Source organism: Gadus chalcogrammus, chromosome 11 (assembly GCF_026213295.1).
Source record: "Gadus chalcogrammus isolate NIFS_2021 chromosome 11, NIFS_Gcha_1.0, whole genome shotgun sequence".
In the NCBI taxonomy this organism is placed as follows: Eukaryota; Metazoa; Chordata; class Actinopteri; order Gadiformes; family Gadidae; genus Gadus; species Gadus chalcogrammus.
This window is the reverse complement of record NC_079422.1, coordinates 12,956,909-12,981,534: the sequence shown is the minus strand read 5'-3', so window position 1 is coordinate 12,981,534 and position 24,626 is coordinate 12,956,909. Positions and strand designations below refer to the sequence as shown.

At 47.9% G+C, this 24,626-nt stretch overlaps 1 protein-coding gene across 1 annotated transcript in view; it reads left to right on the top strand.

Annotated features, from left to right (window-relative positions):
• LOC130391474 (intermembrane lipid transfer protein VPS13B-like) overlaps window positions 1–24,626 on the top strand; it is a 209,687-nt gene that overhangs the window by 40,725 nt on the left and 144,336 nt on the right. Inside the window, exons 12-16 of the mRNA XM_056601627.1 lie at window positions 535–622; window positions 3,380–3,574; window positions 6,597–6,766; window positions 6,989–7,183; window positions 9,900–10,024. Of these exons, the coding sequence (XP_056457602.1) occupies window positions 535–622; window positions 3,380–3,574; window positions 6,597–6,766; window positions 6,989–7,183; window positions 9,900–10,024 (773 nt within the window). The remainder of the gene's footprint in view (window positions 1–534; window positions 623–3,379; window positions 3,575–6,596; window positions 6,767–6,988; window positions 7,184–9,899; window positions 10,025–24,626) is intronic.

Sequence of the window (24,626 nt, the reverse complement as noted above, 5' to 3'; positions counted from 1 at the left end):
AAATTAGTCTGATCTTGGTCATTGGTTTCAATTTAAATCATTCAGAATTAAGCATTTTTTTGCAATTATAACCCTATTTTGTTGCAATATAGATTTTTAATCCAGTCTAAAAACAGCTGCCAGAAGAACCTGCCAAACAAGACATTAATAATCGAACTCTATGTACAGAACATGAGGCCCTGATTGTCGGGTTTATTTCTCCATCTTTACTAATCAGGGCGTGCTCTGCATTTCACGCTGTGTGCCGTGTGAGAGTGCTTTTTTGAACCATTAATGAAGGACTTTTAATATAAGATGCAACTTTATTTATCCCCCGTAGGATAAATATGTTAATATTTGTTAATATATTTGCTTAAGAAAGAAAAAGAAAAAAGAAACTCTACTGAACCACGCACCTTTTATTCATCCCATCTTGGTTCTGATCTCCCTTCACCCCTGACTCCCTGACCCCATCCACAGATCACCGGGTAGGGGGTTGTTGGGCTGTTTACTCCCCTACCGTGGTGTTTACCTGGCTCTGCTTTTGTTTGACAGGAGACCTACACAGAGATAGCCGGCATGCAGCGCTTTGGTGCTTTCTACATGGATTACCTCTACACAATGGAGAACGGCGGTGGCAAAGGTATTGTCCCACTCATTCCCCTACACACTGCTTGTTTGCTCATTTCCCTCACCTTTCTCTCTCTACCCTCCTCGCTCTACCTGTCATGTTAAGTCTTGCTCGCTCGCTCTCTCTCTTTCTTTCTTTTCTTTCTCTCCTCCCCTCCCCACTGCGTCTCTTCTGTCAAACATGCCCCCTGGAGACTCAGAGAAAGAGGGTGTCTTGTTTGATATGCAGCCACCTGGTCCTTGACCCTTCCTGTCCCCACGCTCACCCCAAACTTACCTGGAGGGCAGCTGTCAGGAGTGTTTAGTCTGTGCTGACACGTATTTGCGTTTCTTTCTCCGCACCGCTTGTTGATACACTGTTTCCCCTCTGTGTGTGTCTCTCTCTCTTTCTCTCTCTCTTGCTCTCTCTCTGTACCTGTAAGCGCTTTAGAAAGTGAATAGGCCGACGCTTGGCTAATTGGGTGTCACTGTGGCTGGCAGGAGTCCTGACACAGGCAGAATCCTCATTCCTTCAACAAAGCTCTTAAGAATGTTTATTTAAAGTATTGGAAGATCTGAGGTTCACATTAAGAGATCAGGCGCTCGCTCTCTCTTGCATTATGACCTGAGTGACTGTGAATGTTACATTTGGCACTGGGAGCATGTCTCTTCGCTCCCAGGGCTGTATTGTTAGGAATGTTTGTATGGAAGGTGCCAGACTGTTTTATAACGTGACTGTTGTTCGTCAATAAGGAATGTTGCCACAATAGTAGAAAAACCAAATAAAACTTAAAGAGCATTCTGTTGCCGATCAGCTCTGAAGATTGACCTGATTATCAGGTCTGATCTTTAAGCTACATCTGTGGTTGCCAATTGAAGTGGAGATCACACTTAATAGGCTTGTGTCCATCATCGGCTCAACTGGCAAATGTTGATAATGGATAAATGCCAGCAAAGATACACTGTTCTGATGTTTTATTAGGATGAGATGTTGGCACAGGTAGCATGCAGGAGTGTTAAATGAATGAGCAGAAACCAAGATGCAGCTGGAGAGAAACCCTCCGAGAGGAAATGTTCTAACTAGTAACTGGAATATTTCTGAGAGAGTAAGTTCATCTACTTCTTTCACCTGCTCCCTCAATCTCTCTGACTCTCTTACACTCTATCTTTCTGTCTCGCTGTCTTTCTGTCTCTCTGTCTCTCTGTGTCTCTCTCTCTCTCTGTATCTGACTCTCTTAGACTCTATCGCTCTGTTTCTCTCTGTCTCTCTTACTTTCTTACTCTCTATCTTACTCTTACACTCTATCGCTCTGTCTCTTTGTCTCTGTCTCTCTTACCCTCTATCTCTTACCCACTTACACCCTATGGCTCTCTCTCTGTCTCTCTGTCTCTGTCTCCATCTCACTCTGACTAGGCTATTGTTTCCTGCGAGCTGTCATCTAAAGATAAGAATCTAAATTAAAAACAAAGAGGGAAAACATTGGTAGTGTCATCGTCAGCTGTCAAAATGATTAGTGACAGGGCGGTAAGCTGTCGCTCCGCTGCGTTCCTCCTAGGGGATGCCGGGGCTAATCCCTTGGCCAATTGCACTCTTCCTTCTCTCCCCGAGAAGGGGACGGGATCCGGTGTCGGCCGGAGCGAATTAGTCTCCATCACTGCATGGACGCAAACTAAAAGCGCACTTTGGAGTCAACCAAAATATGAACCGAGCCGCTGATGTCACATTGGAGTAACGTTGCCGATCAGAGCCCCCTGTGCCTTTGGGGAGCAGGCAGATACCGCTTCTAAAGTCCCAGCACATTCCAGCCCCCTCCCAGGCCGCTGACCGCTCTCTTAACTGCAGCCACATGGTGGATATTAGCCTAATCCTTCGCAGCCACATCGCACAAGTAGCGGGAAGGGGAAGTGACATCGTCTGATGCCCCTTCTCTAAAACCACCGATAGCGAGGGAAATCGTAATCGCTAGTTCTAAAATAAAACAATAAAAGTATAAAGAATCCCAAACAAGCATAACAGCAGTAGGCTGTCTGAACTATGAGAATGTGGATTTGATGTAATGTGAATAAAGCAACTGTTCAACCCCACCCACACACACACACACACACACACACACACACACACACACACACACACACACACACGCACACGCGTGCACACACACAGACACAACCCCCTTTCCGCCATTCATCCGCCCGGTCGTTTATTCATTATTTCTTTCTCATTTTATTGCGAGCAAGCGGTGGATTTAAGCGGTGACCTCTGTGCTACAGGCCCCTTGCAAGTGCAGGGGCAGCTGTGGGAGAGAGGCCGACATTTGGAATAGTGATCACCGGAGAGCCCGCAGGCCAGTGTGAGCCACGCAGAGCTTTCTGACGCTGCCTCGTCTCGCCGCCTCTTTTCCCTCTTTCTCCTCTTTCTGTGTCATTTCCCAGAGCATCCCAACAGTTTAAAACCATCTAGTTTGGAAGTTGTAAACTCCATTTGATTCTGTTACATCACTCACCTCACTGCAAAAGGAGTGATACCCCTGTCTAAATGCAGAACTTGTAATTGAATAATAATACATCTTAATTTTAGGCCCTTTTCAAGGCACACACAATCACTTTACATTATACAAGATAAACGTTCAAGATCGACTGCTTCCAACATGTATTGATGGATATATATGGAATGTTGTTTGTCATTAATTGCAGTATGGTGCAGTTGATCGATGTATGTGTTCTGTATCTCATTTTAAGATAAAGGACATGTGTGACCTCCGCGTGGACATGTGCCTTTGTGTTCCCCCAGGGAGCGTGGGCTCGCAGGACTCCCCGGCGGTCGCCAAGGAGGAGCCGCTGCCGGCCGTGCAGGAGAGCTCCACCAAGCGGCTGGTGGTCGGGCCCCTGGAGGTCCGACTACACAGTAGCGCCGTCCACCGCATCCTCAAGATGGTGGCCTGCGCCATGGACCACGAGTACGAGCCCTACTGCAAGCCAGAGCCAGGTCAGAAGTCACACACACACACACACACACACACACACACACACACACACACACACACACACACACACACACACACACATGCGCGTTGTTTCTGTGGTTCCGCATGGTCGGCAGTTTGTTTAGTCCGACCGCACGGTCCATCAGAGGACATCGGTTACTTTTAGACAAGCCATTGAGCGTAGAAAGAAAGAAGAAATGATAGATGTCTTGTTGTACTCGTACTGCAGTGCAGCAGTTAGATTTTTAGTATCTTGCATGTTGCTGTTAAACCCTGCTAACTGTCGTTTTTCAGCACTAATAAATACGATTTGGGTCATCACAAAATCCTGTCTCCCCAGATGAATAAAATAAAGTTACTTAAGCATTACCTCTGCGGAGAGTTCCAGAAGTACTGGTGAATCTATTGATTTGTAACAACTCGTGCAACCTTATACGATCCTACTTGCACTGTTCCTCAGCTATGCTAACAATCAATAAATCACAGAAAGAAGTTAGTGGTTAAAAGGATAAATCAGTCGTTGCCATGGAAGCACTTTACTTACCATTCATGAAATGTTTGTTTAGCTGCCAACCTTTCTCTCATCTCGACTTCAACCTGGCATGGCGTGTGTTTGATATATATCTGCCTGTCAGGCCATCACATATTATTTTATCTGTGTGGGATATCGCAAATTGGGTGCATATGCGCACATCGTCACAACTCCAGTCGAAAAAACGTAAAGAAACAGCGCTCCGGCGACAAAGTTCTGCACTGAAATAATTACCTCAACATCTCAGAACCCTGAAAGAACTATAAAGGAAACAATAGCTCACGTTCACGGGGTCCACGACGTTCCCGATTGCTTAATCTGCCCGTCTCTCTGGCTCACGTCGCTCCACCAAACGGCGGACTGCTCATCCCTTTGATATTTCCTTGCGCAACCCGGCGTTTCGACACGGAGCAGAACATGAAAGCGCTGACCCCTTTTGGACGCCGTGAGGGGGGTTAATCCAAACACCTTTTGTTAGTGGGGCGGCCCCCGCGCTGCCATCGATGAGCTCATAGCCGGGATGTTGTAAAAGCTGTGCTGCGGAATGTGCGGCCGTGTAATATCTCTAGCACTAAGTCTTAATTTTTTTTTGTTTTTTGTGCGAAAGCAAAACATCCTTTGGTTTCGGTTGTCTCAGCATCTGTGATAGATAATAGATGATGGGGTAATTACTATAGGGTGTTCGACTTGAGCCGGTCAGGTCAGTGTGTTCCTTCCTGTTTCTATATAAGTTTTCTCTCCCTTGATACAGTTTAAGAAAGGTCAACTTAGCTGCCATTGCAGGCGGGGGGATTGAGAAATTGAGATAAGAACATATTTTGCAGGGGTGCGCACAAATAGTGATGAAGAGGGAACAGATTTTTTTTTTTTCGTTCCTTTCGTTATCCTTTTGTTATTACGGGTTATAAATACTCTCCTCTAACAACTGTTGATGAAATACGTTGTGAAATATTGGCTGTAGCTAGCTAACTCTGGAACTTTGTGTTCTATATCTGCATGGTTTTTCAACAAACCAGCTACGTTTTAATGAAAATAACAAAAATGATTGATTAGTACCATATTTATAACTAAGTCATACTTTTTGGTAAACAGGTTTGTACTACTCACACAATTATTGTGCCATTTTGTTCTCAACCTTTGTCACCGTTGCTCCATCCGTTCGCTTCATAATAGCAAAAGAACGGGATGGTTGATATTCGTATCGGTTTGTCTCGCTGCCAGAGAGAAGCAGGGGTCACAGGTTCAAAGTAATGACTATCTTTCTACTTGTACATGCCCCCCTCTCCCCCCCTCCCCACACACACACTCACCAATTGCTTAAGGAAAAGTACTTTCCTCCCCAAACATACCATGTAATGAGAGCCACAATTAGATTTTTCCTTCTCAAAAAGCCGCCCTGTACAAAGTAGAAGAAAATGACCTGCAGTATTCATGTATTTTTTCTCTCCTTAAATGTTGCTCAATAATAAAGACCGGTACGTCTTATACAGGTCGGGCCTGCTAAATGGAACAGGGGTGAATTTTTTCGGCTGCGATAATTGTTTGTGTGTGTATGTGTGTACATACATACACATTGGCAATGTGGATGTCTGTTTCCGTCTTTTCTCGGGGGTTTTGATTGTTGACTACGGATGGAGATCCGAGCACTGGCATGTGATTGCCAGAATAACCTGACTTGTCTTACGGCGCCAGACCGCAGCGCAGAAAGCCACCGGGATCGGGTTCTGAGCCCACCCCAGAGCAGGAAACCCGCTTCAACGGAACCCTTGCGCTGACCTGAGAACAAGTCCGGTATCTGGAACCGTGGCCAAGGGCTCTTCAGTAACAAAAAGCCCTGGTTCTGATCCCACTCTGCCCTGGACGTGGGAAGGCGGTTTTCGGCGCTGCGGTCGGTTCTCTCCCTGTGGTCAGTGCTGACCTCACAGAACGTCCTTGTTCGCTGATGGAGTCCAGATTAATGGCTGCGTCTCCAGGGGGGTCAGGCTTGTGATTGTACGTGGTTCAAAACAAAGGAGCCGAAGCCGGAAGCCCGCCGCCTCACACGAATTACATCGCTTTTTTCCCCAAAAAATGATGTCTGTTGTTAGTTTTGCGTATCATTTCATAGCATTGGTCCGTAACGATCTCTCATTGGTGTACTTTCCACATATCATCAATCTGTGTCCTCTCTCCCACATCTTTATCACCCGTGATAAAATACTGTGTGTGTGATTAGCGTTTACCGAAACATCCCTGCTGCACAACACTGCTCTTACTGTAATAGTTTGCCAACACACACACACACACACACACACACACACACACACACACACACACACACACACACACACACACACACACACACACACACACACACACACACACACACACACACACACACACACACACACACACACTTGCTTGTAAATTGTCTCAATAGTAAACAGCGATCCCCCCAGCAACTGGTGCGGTTATCCACCATTGTACACCATCGTCTCTTCTGCTTCCTACAGAGCTGGTGGAGGAGCGGCGAGCTCCAGCCACACCAGAGGAGCTCTCCAGCCTGGAAGAATTCATCCCCACCAGACTCACCTGTCTCACTTTGCTGAAGGTCTGCATCACGGTGTCCGTGGCAGAGTTCAACCTGCTGCACACGCTCATGCCGGTCCTGATGGGACAGAAGGTACTGGTGGCGCCCTGACGTCCCATCACACTCACACAGCAGCCGCTGCCCAAGCAGGGGCAGCTAAGTATTGATCTTTAGGAAGACAAAACCATGCAGAAGATTTTTTTATTGACCCTCTCTATTTTTGACACAATTATGAAAATATGAAGCTAATAAAGTGGAGTTTTACAGGCAAATCTACTCGCATATACAAGTCATTTAATCCCACCCCCCCCCCAGGCGCCCCCTGCGCCCCCCAGCGTGCCAGCCTTCCAGCCAGTGCGTCCGCTGCCGGCCCTGCGCTTCCAGGTGGAGAGGGTGAACGTGGAGCACACTGTCCCCATGTACGGGCCCGAGCTGGTGGGCCTGGTCAGCGCTCTCAGCCAGCCCTCCGACAACCTGTTGCACCACTGCTACGCACACTGCTACCTCAAGGTGAGAGGACCCCTCCGACCGAGCCAGATACCACGCAGGCCCAGCAGGGCTGTTGGCCTGCTTTGCAAGACATGTGAAGGCAAAGCGGAGGTGTAATTTAGATGCAAACATCCCACGCTGAGGATGATTCCCCATCTACTTCTCTCTATCATAAGAGGCTTGAATGGTATATTGAGAATACTATATCATGAGCGTTATGATTGTTTTTCCTTCTAAGTAATCAAATCTTATGTTTGATTTAACACTTGTGTTAACATTTCAACATTTCTCGCAGAATCAAACTTCTGTTATCAGTTGAACTTTGCAATACCTTAACACTATGAACTTCCACCAGATATTATGGAGGTGGCATGCTTTAACCCGGGGTGAAAAGGTCAGCCTGCCTGGCAACACTTTCAACTGCACTTTAAAATAACCCTAGTGGCCCTTCTAATGACCCTCATGCCCCCTATTCACCTGGCCCATAAAGATCTGCACTGCCCGTACCAGCAGCGGATGACCTAGCTCTGGCTTGGTTCAGCACTCTGGTTGCAGAATCACGGGGTTATTGGGTTTTGTGTTTCCCTCAGAACAATGATGATACCCATCATTGAAATGTAAACAACCATATGATGAGAAGTCATCAATGGGAACCGTTCAAGTAGCACTTAGACATGATTGTAAAGAAAAACGATGTTGCGCTTTGCTGAAGATCATCAATGTCGGTCGAAATGCTACAACATCTATTTACCAAGTACATAATTTCTGTCTGAATAGGTGACTTGGTTGACTGCAGTACATCTATTTACTAATGACATCATTAAGGCTCATGTTGCGCTAGTTAGATTTCTCTGTGTTTTCCATTCCTTAAAGGGTGATTCATAGTTCATGTGGATGCGGGAGGGTCTGGCGGAATGCGGCCAGAGCTTTGGCCGTAACCCAGAGCATCGGCATTAAAAAGCTGGGCAACACAAATCTCTATACCAATGCAGGTCAGGCCTGTCCGGCCTGGGATGGCCTGGATGTGTTCCTCTAAAACAGGATGTTTGCCAGGCACACTGTCTGTGCTTATCACAGGGTCACCACATGGTTAACCTCTCAGCCAGTCGGTGGCCAAGGCCCAGGCTGGCCAATGAGCAGCCGCATCCGCCAAGGTTCCAGCGCCAGGCTGATTGGCTGGGAGCAGGATCACGGCAAGGTGGAGGTCGTTGGGCTCGCAAATAATTTGGTTTAGGAAGTGATTTAAAACGGGGATAAGCTGAGGCTTATCTCCATGTGTTTTTTATTGACACTGGCAGTGTCAGTTAGGCTGTCTGTTTTGAGGAAGTGATGGGTAACCATTGGTTCACACCAGCTTTTTGGATGTTTGGGCCTGTTGTGATGTGGCTGGACTGTGTTGACTGCAAAATAGTGTGTGTGTGTGTGTGTGTGTGTGTGTGTGTGTGTGTGTGTGTGTGTGTGTGTGTGTGTGTGTGTGTGTGTGTGTGTGTGTGTGTGTGTGTGTGTGTGTGTGTGTGTGTGTGTGTGTGTGTGTGTGTCCTTCCTATAACCCTTGCTGGACCATTCCCGTACACTTTTTAATCTTCTGGTGAGCAGAAGTACACATCATTGTTGAACCTTAGCCTGCACTCTTACATTTAAAAGTGAATAATGATCTACAATGACATTGCTTGTGAGATACCACAGCCATTTAGAAACTTACCACTGGGTAATTGTTAGTTTAACTAAAATCCCTGAATCCCCTAATGGATTAATATGGGGCTTCACTTGCAGCAAATGACAGACCAGCACAATGTGGTTTTACAACAGCGTGAATGTGAAGCGACAGTGGGTTGATGATGTCAGAGCTGGCCCCTTTCCATCTCCATCTCTCTCACTCTCTCTCTCTCTCCCTCGTGCTTTATGGGAGCTCATTCATAGTATAAATCGTACTGCCGCGGTCGGAGTATATACTCCTAGCAGGGTGGCTACCAGAAGCTATGCTAATTGGACGATTATTAGGACAAATGTGGTCTGGGAAACCACGGTTGGGCTGGGGAGCCTCAGAAACCATCCTCCATGAAAAAGCAAAACCTAAACAAAATAGCGAATACAGTCTTTGGATAGCGGTCACGGAATGTGAGTGTTTAGAATCATTCCGTGCGCGGTATTAGGTTTCACTTAACGAGATGTTTTGTTCCACTGGAATCTGCTCTTCTCGTTGTAATGAGAGAGATGGAAGGACAGACCAGAGAACAACAGCACGTCTGTGGCTCTGCGTGTGATTGTCCTTGAAGGGCTGTGTCTGAGGCTGGTTACGTTACTGACCTGGCCTCCCAGAGCAGGAGACGGCCTCGCTGACAGGTGAACTTAGAGTAAAACATGGCTGATGGCATGTTTTTGCGCCCGCCACCGCAGATCCAGCCCACAGCCAAAACCTACATCTTCCCTGCATTTGCTTGTTTTTCATTTTTAGTAAGCCACACATTTGATACATTCTGACTTGTTTTTTCCTGCGTATTCGAGAACGATTCAGATCCTTGAACTTTTGCAGTGATTAATCCCTATCGCACTCCTCTCTCTTCCATCTGCCTGCTCCGCGCTGTCCGATTGTTCTCTTCTATTTCGTTATTTTTCTCTCTCTCTCTCTCTCTCTCCCCCCTCTACCCCTTCTTCACCTATTCCCCCCTTGTCACTCCATCCTGATTATTGCCACTCACCTCAACATCACTTTTTATTCCCCTGCCCCGCCCCCCAGGTGTTTGAGTTCCAGGCAGGCCTGACGTGCCAGGACGCGGCGGGGACTTTCCTGCCTCTGCTGCCCATCATCCCTTCCTTCAGCACAGCTCTGTATGGCAAACTGCTCCAGCTGCCCGCCTGCTGGTGAGTGACAACCCTTATTTACATACCCTTCTCACTCTGACTATTATATGATCACAAAGACGTATGCCGGGTAACGACTGTCTTCCTGATCATATATAACCCGTGCTTTGAATAAGCCCTGTCTAAGGATATAGCACTGGCTCAATGTCAAAGCACTTTATTGTTTAGGAATTTGAAATCAAAAAATAAGTATAATAATTGTATTTTAACGATGCAATGCACACGGAGTGCAAATGTAGCCGGGTTGTATATTTTTGCTCATCTTGCTTTGGTTTTAGTGGTGGTGGTGTTATACGAGTTGGGCCCTGGACTGGGGCCCTGAGAACGGTTCTCAATGTCTCTGTGTGGGAGTTCAATTGAGGCTGTTGGCCCAGCCACTGTGCCACTCAGTAGCCAGCCAGGGGGTGAGGCCCGTCTCCAAAGGACAGCAGAACGTTTGTGTGCGCGTGGGGCTTTCTGTCTGCCTTTCCGTATGTGGGTATGGGTGTGTGTGTGCATTGCGGTTGTGTGCCTGTTTACTTCTTGCAGAGGAGAACATTATGTTGCGTGCCGAGCATCAGAAGGGCTTTTAAAAGTGATGGATGAGCCGGCTCTTTAGCGGTCACAATTTGGGACACAGTAAAAAAGTAATTGGAACACATCTTTAACAATTTCTTTGGATGGTTTGAAACGGTAGAGGAAAATTAGTCTCCGGTATGTGACCTGTAAGGGTCTGGGCCTGTCTCACTGGGCCTGCCCCAATGGGCCTGCCTCACCGGGCCTATCCTACTGGGCCTGGCTCCCTAGGCCTGGCTCCCTAGGCCTGGCTCCCTAGGCCTGGCTCCCTAGGCCTGTCTCTTGGGGCCTGGCTCCATGGGCCTGTCTCTTGGGGCCTGGCTCCACGGGCCTGTCTCACTGGGACTGTCCTTCCATGGAACAAGGCTGAGATGACTCACTGAATGTCTCCAGTGGGCTGAGAGGATGGGAACTTTGAGTGTGTATTTCTGTGGGTATGTTTCTGTGCAGATGTGTGTTTCTCTTCAAAATAGGAAGATGTTTGCAAGAGAAGTAGCCAATCGCAAAACAGATGGTATATTTATGCATATATATGTTCTATGCATGGTATATGCATGTTCTACTCAACTCCATTTGGCTAATGGAGAGAATCATAATAGGGAGAATTAACTTAAATAGTGGATACAACAATGTGTTCTTTTAAAGGGCAGCTGGAAGTAGAAACTGTCTTCAGGTTCAAAGACGGGTCCACTTTCGGTCATAGTGGTTTCACAGTATTTTCAAGACACACATACACATAGACATACACACAAACTTTACCTTTTTGCACATGTTCATCTTCTTTATTTTTGTCAAACACCTAGGAAACAAAGATGGACAGTAACACACACACACATGTTTCACATTTTCACACATGCATGAGTGTTCTCTTTCTGTCTGACACACACACACCCCCCTTCACACACACACACACACACACACACACACACACATACACACCTACAAACACCACCCCACCCCCCCACACAAGCCCTCTCGCCCTCTCCCTAACACCTTGCGGTCAACGTTGCCTGCTAAATCCGTGACGGCGTGTGTGCGAGCACTAGCCTGGGAATCAATTTCCTCCCATTAGTTTGGACTTAAACATGTCAAGCAGCGGCACAACCGTTTTGACTTATTCTGACATCTTCTCCAGGCGGCAAATACTGCACAGAGAGCGGCTGGCCCCGCATAGAACCACAAGGCTCACAAAAAGTGTGTCTGTGTGTGTGTGTGTGTGTGTGTGTGTGTGTGTGTGTGTGTGTGTGTGTGTGTGTGTGTGTGTGTGTGTGTGTGTGTGTGTGTGTGTGTGTGTGTGTGTGTGTGTGTGTGTGCGCCTGCCCGTGGACAGAACCCGATTCCCTGTGCTGGCTCTGCTCCTAATAAGAGACTGCTAGCTGCCTGTTTGATCTGTGGGGCCCTCTTTTCTGCCCTGCCTCTCTCCAATAGTGGACTCAGATGTCAAACGGATGTTATTTCTCTCGCTGACAACCACTAGATCGTTCTCTTCTTGACAGAGCCTTCCAAATCAATGGCCAACGTTCGCTTCTCCTGAACACCAACACCGGTTTCCCCTAAAAAGTAAAAAAAAAAAAAATACAACATTGACAACGCCTCAATGGGCAGCCCTGGGAAACTAGGCAAGCAGTCGTTACTCCTTGTTTTGGTGGAATATGCTGTTGATGGAACACACACACTCAACAGTAGAAAATACGCTCACCAGGGGGCCCTGGCCTTGTCTTTCTGTAAATCGACATCCTACCACAAGGTCACATTGTGATCATTCCTGCCACAGGCAAGAGGAGCACAGGAACCCCACACAGGATTAACTCTGCTCGGGCTCTCTCTCGCTCAGGTGGATCTCAGATGTTTCCGACGCACGGGCAGGTTGGAAGGCCTCATCAACCCCTTTCTAACAGTTGCCGGTTTGTTCTGCCGTCAGCTGTCAACGATAATGGGCCTGTAGTTATTGTGCGGGGTTGCGAGGTGTGAACTCCTCATCGCGGTGTCACTCGCCGGACCCCCCCTCTCCCTGCGTCACGTGCCTGAGTGAGATGGCAGGTCGCCCCCTTCTCCGTGTCTGTCCCGCCCGTGAACTCGGCGGGAATCAAATTAACACAGGCCCGAGTTGACAGTTAGCCGGTGGAAGAATGACGGTGAGCCGGTTTGACAGAAAGAAGCACCGAGGATAATGCGAGACAAAGAGGGGCTTGTGGGCGATCAGAATGGATGTGGTAACAAGTGAACATTACCAATGTTTTCTGTTTCCCCCCTGGCATAATGCTCTCCACATGTGTAGGGTGCAGGGACGAGGCTGGCCGTCACGGTTGCGGAGCAATACAGAAAAGCGTGGTTGTGTTGAAGATGAAACGGACATGGTAGAGTGGACGAGGGAGATGGAGGGCCCGGGGATCTGTGTCGGCACCGTCGTGGGGAATACGTGGAGGACGGGGAAAGTGTAGAATGGATTTAATATGGGCGGGTCGGGGTTAGTGCTGGCGGCGACGGACCCACGTGGACAGGCCGCTCCGCTCGCGGGGCTAGAGGCAGACCACAGGAGTGACACTTAGGCGCCGAATAGAGACACACACTCCACCAGGTGGTAGCGTTTAATTTGACTTTATTGATGTTTATTTTGGGACTCCTCCTCGGCACTGATGTCATTTCAATAATTTCGCCCCCCTCCTCATCTTCTGCTCCAGTATGTCATGTTCCCTTTTCCAAAGAGCATATTCATCATGCCGCGGCCAGTCGAAAACAAACGCGAGGCAATGTAGTGGAGCCAAAAGACGGGGGAAACAGAAACAAATGGAGAGCGAGACAGAGAAAAAGAAAGGGAGAAAAAAAGCGAGAGCGACAAACGCTTAGTGGCATTGTGGTCTGAAGAAAGAAGCCGTGGGCCTCTCCAGTTGCCTTTTTAGTCGACAGTAGCTTTGTTATGCAGATTCCCAGATCAGCTTTTCCATTACCAAAGCTAGCCGTGGACGTATCTGCCCCAGTGCCTCGTATTAGAAGTGAGCAGTGACTGACAGCAGAGAAGGGTAGCTGGAAGCAGCGAAGGGGCTGATGTCATACGCACACATACATAGTGCATGCACACAGGCCCCCGTCCAAGCCCCTCTCGGCCTCTCTCTCTCTCTCTCTCCATCTCTGTTTTCCCTCTTCATGTCTACCACGCTCCCTTGTTCTCCATAAAACAATCAGTCGCAGGCACACACCGCCATGTCTGCACACATATTTCTTCAGCGTGCACGGGCGAATAAACGCGCGGAACGGAGGAACACCAGAGCACACGCCTGCGTGTATTCAGTGCAGCCGGCCAACTAGGCTGCCAGGTGGTCATAGGGGGGAATTAGAGGAGCCTGTGGCGTCCGTGAAGACCCAGCACCTCTCCTGATGAGTTGGCCCACAGTGCACGGCTCATATTCCTCCCAGCCCCTGCCACATAGGCCCCTGTCTCTCACTGTGGGCAACAAGGGGCTCTCTGAGGAGAAAATACACTGTTTCGACATCCTCTCTCTGCCAGCCTTGGCTCCGCATTGCGTGTTTGGTGATGTCTGCAAGGCCTTGGATGGATCCAATTAGGGGGAAATTTCTTCCTGTTCCCTGCTCGCAAGTGAATTGAATGTATAAGAAACGGTAATTGTTTTCTAGGCAAACTTATTCCCCAGCTCTGTAATTCCCAAACTTGTTTCTATGAAAAATAGGAATCGTGCTGCAACATTGCCTTTCCAATATAATTGTGTGTTATTGTGTGGATAATGACAGTTTTCCAAGTTCTTACTTATTACGGTTATTTATCTGAAACCTAACCCATATTTTTGGGTTTATTATTGAATTATCCCTAACTAACTTCAAAATGAATTAATGCCAATTCATTTGCTCTTAATTCGATTACCAGGATTATCTTGGTTTCAAAATAATTAATCAGTTACCTTAAATAACAAAACAGTGTCATTTGGTCCTGGTAGTCATGACAACACAAAGTTGATATCCTACTCTCTAACCCATTGCTATTGTATTCAGACAAGGCCACAGCTAATGTGTAACTACAAGGAACTGTTAGTCTTTGTTAAACAGTAAACTACTTCCATATAGTCATTGTGGTTGGATGGATGGCCTCTGGTATGCCACTGGCAGCTATGAACATTAAAATGCTTATTTTTCCTTTAGCCGTTTCAAAGCCTCTTTTGGATTTATTGTTTGTGTGTGTGTGTGTATATATATATATATATATATATATTTAACTTTCGGGCAAACGCATTGCAGTATGGAGTCACACTTTCTGTATGTTACTAAGTGTACGGTAATAGGTGGGACTAAATTCACTAAGCATTGCAATTTGCACCCTTCTCTATGCACTAGGCTACTACCATTTGCTAACCCGAAACAGGGGTCGGTGAGCAGAGAAAGCGCTGTTAAGTGAACTTTCACTCCCAGTAAATTAGAGCTGCAGCTGAGAAATATCAGACTCTACTTATCCCTAATGAAAGGCCCCGTATGGGACCGCCAACTTCACAGGCCCACTGACAGGGAGTCACAATTGGCCTGGCTGTTAAACCTGTTAGCCCAGGGAAAATGGGTGCCTGCATGAGCGAGGGGGTGACGCAAGGGAAGTGGCAGAAGGAACGCAAGGGGGGGAGGATGTGGATTTTGCCACCTGCAATGACCCCCCACTTACTCCCCCAAAAGCCACACACACACACACACACACACACACACACACACACACACACACACACACACACACACACACACACACACACACACACACACACACACACACACACACACACACACACACACACACACACTTCCTCGCTAATGTACTTCATGCAAGGCCACCTGACAGCAGCAGCACATGGGGGCGGGTCAAGGCAGGGGCCCACCATCAACCCGGGAAACCAAAGGCAGCCCGGTGTGGTTTGTCGCTTTGCAGGCCATAATTCAGCCCCGTGCTCGCTTTTATGTGGCGTTTTTAGCAGCCCCTGTCCCTGGCTCAGCTATTTCTGAGGGGCTCATTTTGCGTTGCACGCAGCACTACAGGTGCACGTTATATAGCCTCAACTGGCTTACCAGTCCGCCAACGTTTCTGGAGTGAAAGGAATGTTGGTTTTCCCTTGGTATCCGAGTCTAAGTCCCATGCTTTTACATTATCAATAGGTTTTAAGCACTGTCTGACATCTATTTTTATGCGAGGTGGAGAAGTCCATTACTACGTCTGGACCTGCTGTCTAGACTCCAGATTGGCTCACGTTGTGATTTATGGAGGTCGCTTGATACATCTGAGGCATGAGGCTTCTGGCATGATTGTAATGCCTCATTACCCCCATTCATAGTTAGCCATTGCTTGTTGCTTCTGGTCTATGTCTCCCAGCACGGCCAGAAACATCAGGGCAAACTCTTCCTATGTCCAGCAATAGAGAGTTATTCGTATGGAGGGACAGAGGGAAGGTTTTTAAACCTTGTTCACCATCGGTTTATGCATTAAGTTAGTCTTGCTTTTCTTGAATCTTGCGTCCTCTATCTTCCCTGGTGATGCTGTATCAAGGACTTATTTGCCTTTACATTTTTTCAACCCAGTCATGGTGGCTGCACAATGACAACGTATAATGCCTCAAGTGCACTGCAGTGGTACCCATGACGAGCATCAGGCAAGCGGAGTCCCAGCCAACCACCGCCCCGAACGCAGTGCCCGTCAACTGAGCTATCATAGCTGTTGATTCCATAATGAGGTCATCACGTGTATTACTCATCAGTGGCTCAGCAGAGCTCTTGTTCTGGTGGGATTAAAATGACTGAGAGAGCTATTATGGTGGGGGATAATTCAATGACCCTAAATCAACATGTGGTTCCTGTGGTCATGCTCTACATTGACTCGCGGTCTGGGGGCCAGGAGAGCCACGGCGTGTTCATTTAGTCAAACACGACACGAGAACACGACCCTCCCCTTTGACTTGATGAATAGGAGGGACAGGGGCGTCCGGGGGGGGCTGGGGGCTGGGGACCTCTCAGGAACACGACGGCATATGATCAAACTCGAGGGACGCGGAGGGAACGCATTGCTGCAACAAGTAGACCATACAGTCTGTAGTTACAGGTGTGTATTAAATGCCTGGAAGGACATATGATGTAATGTTGTTCCACTTTGCACATCGAAGCACAGGAGCACCAGGGATTGTGAGCTGCGAGGCACAACATCATATTCCGTGTGGCACAGTCTATAAAGTGTTTTGGCCGAGTCCCGGCGTGCATTGGTTTTATTTTTCTGAGCTGCTACATCTGGTGTCAGACAGTTTTATTTGGTTTTATGGCCGTCGGAGATCAATGGACTTATTGAGGAGCCTCATGAGGAGGAAATGGCGTCAGCCAGTGAGCAGCTTGTGCCCTTGCTGATGGAGGGCTCGGTGCCGTGGGGGGCTCGGGTACCTTTTGATATTCATGTGCTGGGTAGGCTTGAGGCTTGGGTCTGTCACCCATAAGGTTGGGAGGGCAGGGCTGCAACCCCACATTCCGGAAAAATAATGAGAAACCATAATATGATGGACGTTCTTATGATGTAGCAGTAGCCTCAAATATTGTTTCTCCAGAGGTTCCTTTTGAGGGGGTGCACCCCCTAGATCCAACTCAAGGTTCTTGGGGTCTGTTTACTTCTCCTTCCCAGTCGTCAAATTGACATGACTCCCTGGTTAATAACATTTTGGTGGAAAAAACAAACAAAGCTGGAGCTTATGCGTGTTCCTCATTGTTCCAATGTGGACAGAAACGATGTAAATAGTGCTGTATGGAGATGACATGGTTGTAATTATTCAGTAACTCACATTTCAGGCTCCGCTGGAGCCCTGATAGCGGACGCAGGAGCAGCTGGAGATGTTTTCCCTCCCCGCTGAAAGACTCTATTAAAGCCCAGACCGGTCGACCGAGGACTCCCAGTAGGAGGGAGGGAAAACAGTGGGAAATGGGGAAGGACAGGAGGATTATCAGCTCTGGGTGGATTATCATCAACTGTCCCTTTCACCTCTCTCATTCCTCACCAGCTCTGACAAGATATGGGGGCTGTACTCCCCCGGCGACGCTGTGCAGAACCACCGTGCTCGGGCATTCTTTTGGTTTCCTTGCGTTTCACAAGTTCCATTGGGTTAATACATCTCTTTTAAAAATAACCACATTCTCTTCCAATGACCTGTACTTGGACATGTATCGACTGTGTGTCAGTCAGGGCTGAGAAAACACTGCAGTGAAGGTATGCGGCAGAGCTGATGAGATATTGGATCGGCGGTCCCTGGGCAGAGGTTGCTTATGTATGTGTGGCCATATATGGAACCGCAGGGCCTTCACACAGCTGGACACACTAGACCGCAGCAGGAAGACACACACACACACACACACACACACACACACACACACACACACACACACACACACACACACACACACACCCCTTGATGTGTTTTCCTTTAACGCCTGATGGACCACATCATGGACCATTTTATCGCCTAGCGGTTTGCAGCTGTCTGCGCAACTTGATTAAAACATTTATTTTAGTAATCCCTGTGTAATGAACGCTTCTCCTGAGAACAGAGTGTGTGTGTGTGTGTGTGTGTGTGTGTGTGTGTGTGTGTGTGTGTGTGTGTGTGTGTGTGTGTGTGTGTGTGTGTGTGTGTGTGTGTGTGTGTGTGTGTGTGTGTGTGTGTGTGTATCCGTGTGTTTTTATATGAAGAATTGACTTCTTTGAAGAGTGCGAGCTGTTCAGGACCGATGATTGAGAAATGCACACATGGGCCACCTTTGACCCCAAGTGCACTGCGAAAGTCAGAATTCTCTATACAAATTCTAAAACTCTGCCTTCTATCTAAACTCCCAACCCTGTCTGACATGGTCAGCAAGGGCACAGAGCCATTGAGAATTTTGACCAACTCAGCATATGAATACTTTTGGGGAAATAATTCAACTAAAACTCCACAAGATGTCTTCTTTATTAAATGACCCTGTATAGGAAACCCGTTTCGTCATCCTTGTTTCTATGATTGTGAAGGCAATTTTGCTGACACCACGGCCAGGATTTCTCTATCATTGGCTCCTCTGTGGCATTAATTATAGTATTCCTTGAGCCAGTATCTTGTTCCAATGAAACTAGACAGAACAAGTGGCTTGCTAGGAAAGTGCAAAGCGGAAAGCGGAGATGTATGAAATCCGAAGGTGCGATCCGTTTTTCGCCGTGAGGTGGTTGCTTCAGATGCAAGTCTTAATTTCAAACCGACCAAAACATGCAGTGATTCCGGCTAATCGATCTTAATTAATATTTAAAAGTGAAGTGACATGTTAACGGCGTCCCTCCCAAGACGGCCAGCGAGGTGTTATTGTTCGGCGTGGAGAGCCGGCCACGCTGATTTACTGCGTGTGTTTCTTCAAGGCATTTTAAAAGCAGCTTTTGGACTTTTCAGTTTTTTTACGGCGAGGCTTTGGGAGACACTGTAGAGGGTCTTTTGTAGCGAGATAAAAGAGGCCAGCACGGAGCAGCCTATAACTCAGTGTGGTTATTTGGAGGGGGGGGTCACTGACCTTAGCTTTGGGAGATGGGGAATTCTACAATCCCTCAAATCAATCTGCACCAGAGAGGGGGAGAGTGGGCAGGGGGTGGAGCCTGTCAATTTATGCCCTTCCCTCTACTTCTAGGGATTTTTTTTCCCCCTCTCGAGATGTCCTACAAAAGGATAAGGCAGAGGCGGGGTGTTTTGGAGTACATTTTGAGAATGTTTGTATTGGTTAATTAAGGAGAAGAGTGTGACAGTGAAGGATTTGTAGAACCTTTTCCAGATAAGCTATCTCTGGTCCCAAGACGGTGGCTATCTATCCCATCTATTGGACAAATATGTCACAAAATAATGGACGACTTGTTGTCGACTTTGTAAATAAGTGCAGATAAGTAGAATAAACACAAGAGAAAGTACCAATTTCGTGGTAGCCGTCATAGCCTACTTTTTTTTTGTTATTCTTTTTTTCTCTTTTTTTTCTGTTTTACCTATATTATCTGCTTGAGCACTTCCATTATGTTTGTTCAGTTAGAAACCTGTTTTTTAGTGCATTTGGAACTTTTTGTTCAACTGCCATTATGGACAAAATCCACCTGTGTCAGATGTGTGTGCTCCTTCTCTGTCTTTCTCTCTTTCCCTAGCTGTGTCTCTCCTTCTTTCACTTCCCCTAGCTGTTCTCTCCCTCTGCTTTACTTTCTCTAGCTTGTTCTCTCCCTCTTTCTCTTTCACTAGCTTCTTCTCTCCCACTCTTTTTCTACCTCTTTTTTTCTCCAGCTCTCTCATCCTCGCGTTCTCTTACTCTTTCTCTAGCTCTCTACCTCCCTTTCAATCTCTCTCTGTCTCCCTCCCTCTCTCTCTCCGTGTGCCACTCCCTCTCTAGTTTATTGACGGGTGCAACACCTTGTTGCTGCACATCACCCATCATCCACCGGGGCCGACCCTGCCAGTCCCGGCATTATTTGGAAATAGTGAGTGAATTCAGCGTCAGTACTGTACAGGATATGAGTAATACCAAGAAAGAAAAGTCTCTCCAAAATGGCCCCAGGTTTCAAGCTTTGCATTTTGGGACACTGTGTAAACCATTAAAGCCAGCTGCTCCCGGTGATATTCCTCCGGTCGTGGCAAGGTGCTGATTTTAAAAGAATAAGCCGCTGTTCCTGGGGCCACACGTGTTCTGGAGGCCCCAGAGTCCCGGCATAAAAGTTGACCTCACGCCAGCTTTTCTATTTAGTTCCTGCGCTGGGTGCATATGCTTCAGAGGGAACACACACGCACACAGATATATATAAATATATATGCGCGCACAACCAGGCCGACAAAGATACACGTACACATACATGCCTGTGTCACTTGTGTGTGTACAGACACACACGCCGACCGCACTCCTGTTTTAATTAGGCCACATGTATTTTAGTCCTTGCAAGTACTGTGACCGGCCAGCTTTGCCATTTCTGAAGTTGAACTGGAATTTTTCCAGATACCGATGTCGGGGTGTGGCAGCCGGCCTCTTAATCCCTGCACCTTTGTTAGTCTCCAAAACTATCTTTTATTTACTGCATTTCTGAAGTGTTAATGCATTGCATTGTGTTATTTAAACCATTCCTCTTTATTGTGATACTTTTCCTTTATTTTGTCAGATACACAGGCAGACACACAGACACACACACGTGCGTGAGCGCACATACAACACATGCACACTGTGGCTAATTATTCTTAAATTATAGGTTGTTAGACTAGGTTGGTGGCTGGCACGCCCGCCAGAGCTGCCCAGGCATGATTACTGCTTCCAACTGTGGTCTGGCCCAGCAATCTTCTGCTTGCATGTGTGTGTGCTCGTGCATGGACAATGTTCTAAACCCAATGCAATTGGCTTCTGTGTGTGTGTGTGTCTGTGTGTGTGTGTGAGTGTGTCTTTTGAGGTACGGACCGATTTGAGTGCGTGTGTGATGTATTTTGGTGTGTTACGGTATGTGTCTGTTGCCCCTGTAAAGCAGCGATCGCAGTGCGAGCCCCAGCTGTATTTGTCTAAATATAGACTTGACCACAGGCACATCAGACCAACTGATTAGCCTGAGAACCAGCGGTCCAAATGGGTCTCATCTAAAAGGCTATAGTTTGGATTTTCCCAGTGGTTTAAACAGAGTTCCTGCTCTTGATCAATCTCCTCACAACAAAGTCAACCTCTTAATTTAGATGCTTGTTCATGACCTCTATTTACGTGCTACTGTTTTACTACTGTACTCCCACTGCACCGCTACTGTTGTTTATACACTCTAACAAGTTGTGTGCATCCGCTTGCAAAAATTACAGTGAAGACATGGAAGGCAGCTAAACGCAGATAACCTTGTAGGCCGGTCCTGAACAAGGTCTATTCGAGGAACCTGCTTATATGTTTACCATCTGCCAGTTTATCGGTAAGGCTCATCACTGAAGCCCAAAGTCTCGGACGCGGGATAATGTTTTAGCGTTTTCACATCCAAAAAGGACAACAGAGTCATATCTGAGGCGAGCTAAAACACAAAGCCCCACTAAGTTCGTGCTCTGTGTACTTTGCGGCAGTAAAACAATCAAAATGTATTCTGTGTATGCTTTGGGCATAAGTGTACCTTTTTGTATAACGTTTTTTCAGCCCTGAATAGAGTCTCACAATGCATGCCGGTCTCCGGGGCCCAGCTACCAGTAGTAAAGTCGGGGCAACCGCCGGTTAATCTGTCTTGTCTAATTGACTGTAGTAGCAAGCCGGTCAGCCAACTGGCCATTGCTGGCGTGGGTTTTAACCCTCCATCACTCAGTCACAGCGGCAGCAAGGGACAGCTTGGGAAATGAGGCCTAATGTTGTTGAAATTCACCAGAGGAAAACATTGTTGCTCCTTGAAATTGAAACACCTAATTTTTCATTGCTCTCAAACTAATGTAGAGGTTCTGCGAGCGGGCCTCCCGGCGGCCCCCGTGTTTTAATGAAAAACTGATTGACTCTGAGGACCCCTGTGAGGTCAGACCCCGCCTTTGGATAGATTCAGCCAATCGCAGGTCTAGGAGAGCGGCTTCTGGAGTGGACGAGCTGGACTGGGCCTGCTTACCGTAGTTCCCGTTCACCGAGGGCAGCATTATGTTTTAATTGGTCCGGCTCCCAGCGGTACCGACTTCATTTGTAACATGGACTCTCCATGTGGAAGGTTAAGGAGCCGTGCCTGTGTTTTCAGTTATGCGTTCCTCCGTTACTGCGGAACGCTGCACTCTGCCCTTCATAATGTATGGTTTCAGTATATTCCCCCCCCCCCCCCCCCCCCCAACATGCAAAACCCTTTTATGCTACAACGTGGCATAAAATACAATCCATAGTCGCGTCATCATTTATACCAGAGCAGCGTTTAACTAATGCATTAAACACGTCTTCTCAAGGCACATTCCCTGCCTCTTTTCGTCATGCCTGCGGGGGGAGACTGGTAGCGGCGCTTGCCAGAAAGCTGCTTACCATCCCGCGCTGTGGGAAAACACAGAGTCGTGCCAGCCGTTTAATAAAACCCCACACAAGTGTCTGGATGTCCTCGCGTCCCCCAGCACCGCATCCCCCCCCCCCCCCCCGCCGCCTCACTCGGAGCGCCCTAACGAGCGGTCCTGCTTCTCATTTAGCTCCCCGTACCAGTTGTTGTTCGCGATGAATTGGGGAGTAATATAATAAAAACAGGTGCATAATTAAAAGTTTTAGACGACCGCATGCACATGACGGCCCTCCTGAAAAGCCGTAAACAGCGGAATAAGCCAACAAACTTTCATCCTCTGCCAGTGTTGCCATTGAAGTGGCCGTTCCCAGCACATTTGCTTCGCACATGGATACATTGTTGTTCCCGGCCCCCTTTTGTTGAGAAGCGGCCGGTTGCTTGACTACATGCACTGGCTTGTGCACATCGGGCAACTGCACGCACGCACGTTTGCGCGCAAGCGCACACATTTGCACACACGCACGCACACACACACGTACACACACACGCACATGCGCACACACACACGCACATGCGCACACACACACGCACATGCGCACACACACACACACAGAAACACACTTACGCGTGCGTACACACACACACAGTCACTTTTGTACACACATGGGCATGCAGGTTGTGTGGGTAGCATGCAGCTGTAATTATATCGTTAAATGGAGGGGCATGGGATGCAGTTGTTGGCAGTGGTACCTCATGCATCTCATGCTGCCAGGGAATTTAAAATGTATACATTACACTGTCAAGGTAAACCCATTGAACCTGATGGGGTTGCAATATCTTATTATGCTTTTTCTCTCTTTGTCCCCCTCATGTTCCAACCTACCTCTACATTTTACCCTTTTCCCTCCTCTCCCCTCTCTGCCTATGGAAATCCCCCCCCGAGCCATCAGGCAGTTAAGCATACTTGGCCTGTGTGGAGCAGGCAGCTCATGTCGACGCCACCCAGTAGTAGAAGAAAGGGAAAGATAAAGAGAAGGAGAGAGAGAGTCCCTCGGAGAGGGAGAGAGAGAGAGAATGAGAGAGAGAGAATGAGAGAGAGTGACTTGGGGAGCGAAGGTGGGTGGGGTGTGAAGCTGGGGACTTAAACGATTGCAGAGCCGCAGAATGGTGGATGGGGTGGCAGGGTGCAGACCCACCATAACGTAGCCCAATCTCCGAACTGGGCACCACAGCCTGCCGCAGTGCATGTGCGATGAAATGGGCTGCGACCCGCGTTCCTGAAGCGCCGTAGCCACCGCGAGAATTAGTCACGGTTCTGCTATGCACAGGACAAGGTACTGCCCGCGCTTCCATTACGATATGCAGTCCAGAGCGGCCCCTCACACAAGCCAATGTCCACAAGCGTTCACAGAGAGAAAGAGAGAGAATGGAGATGTGTATCTATGCACGTGGCACTGCCAGCCCTCAGAAACCTGGCCGGAGGAAACACAGAGAGAGGAAACCGCAGGATAGGAACCAAAAGGGCTTGTTTTGCAGTGTTTGGACCAGGCTCCCTAGGTGTTTTTCCACAGAAGAGAGGTTGTTGGGGACACAGTGGATGGGAGAAGGGGGGGGGGCAGTGGTGGCAAGGGGAATGAAGGGAACAGAAGATGATGGATAAAGAAAAGGCTTGAAGTTCCTGGACACATCAGCCCTGGCTGATGTGAGTGTGTGTTTCTGTGGCTCACACATGGCCTTGCGTGTTGGATTCCTCTCCCTTCTTTTGTTGTGTGTGTGTCGGTGTGTGTGGGTCACAGTTGAGGGATTCCCTCCTCCTGGGTGATGTCATGGACAGGGTGCTCTGAACTGCCAGCTGTCAGTGTCAAGCACAGGAGCCATGACTTCACAGTCTGGAGACCAAGGGGCTCCTAAGGCCTCATTCAGGGTTTTGATGAGCTCTGTGTGTGTGTGTGTGTGTGTGTGTGTGTGTGTGTGTGTGTGTGTGTGTGTGTGTGTGTGTGTGTGTGTGTGTGTGTGTGTGTGTGTGTGTGTGTGTGTGTGTGTGTGTGTGTGTGTGTGTGTGTGATTGGTTCTTGAGTAAGTGGAGAGAGG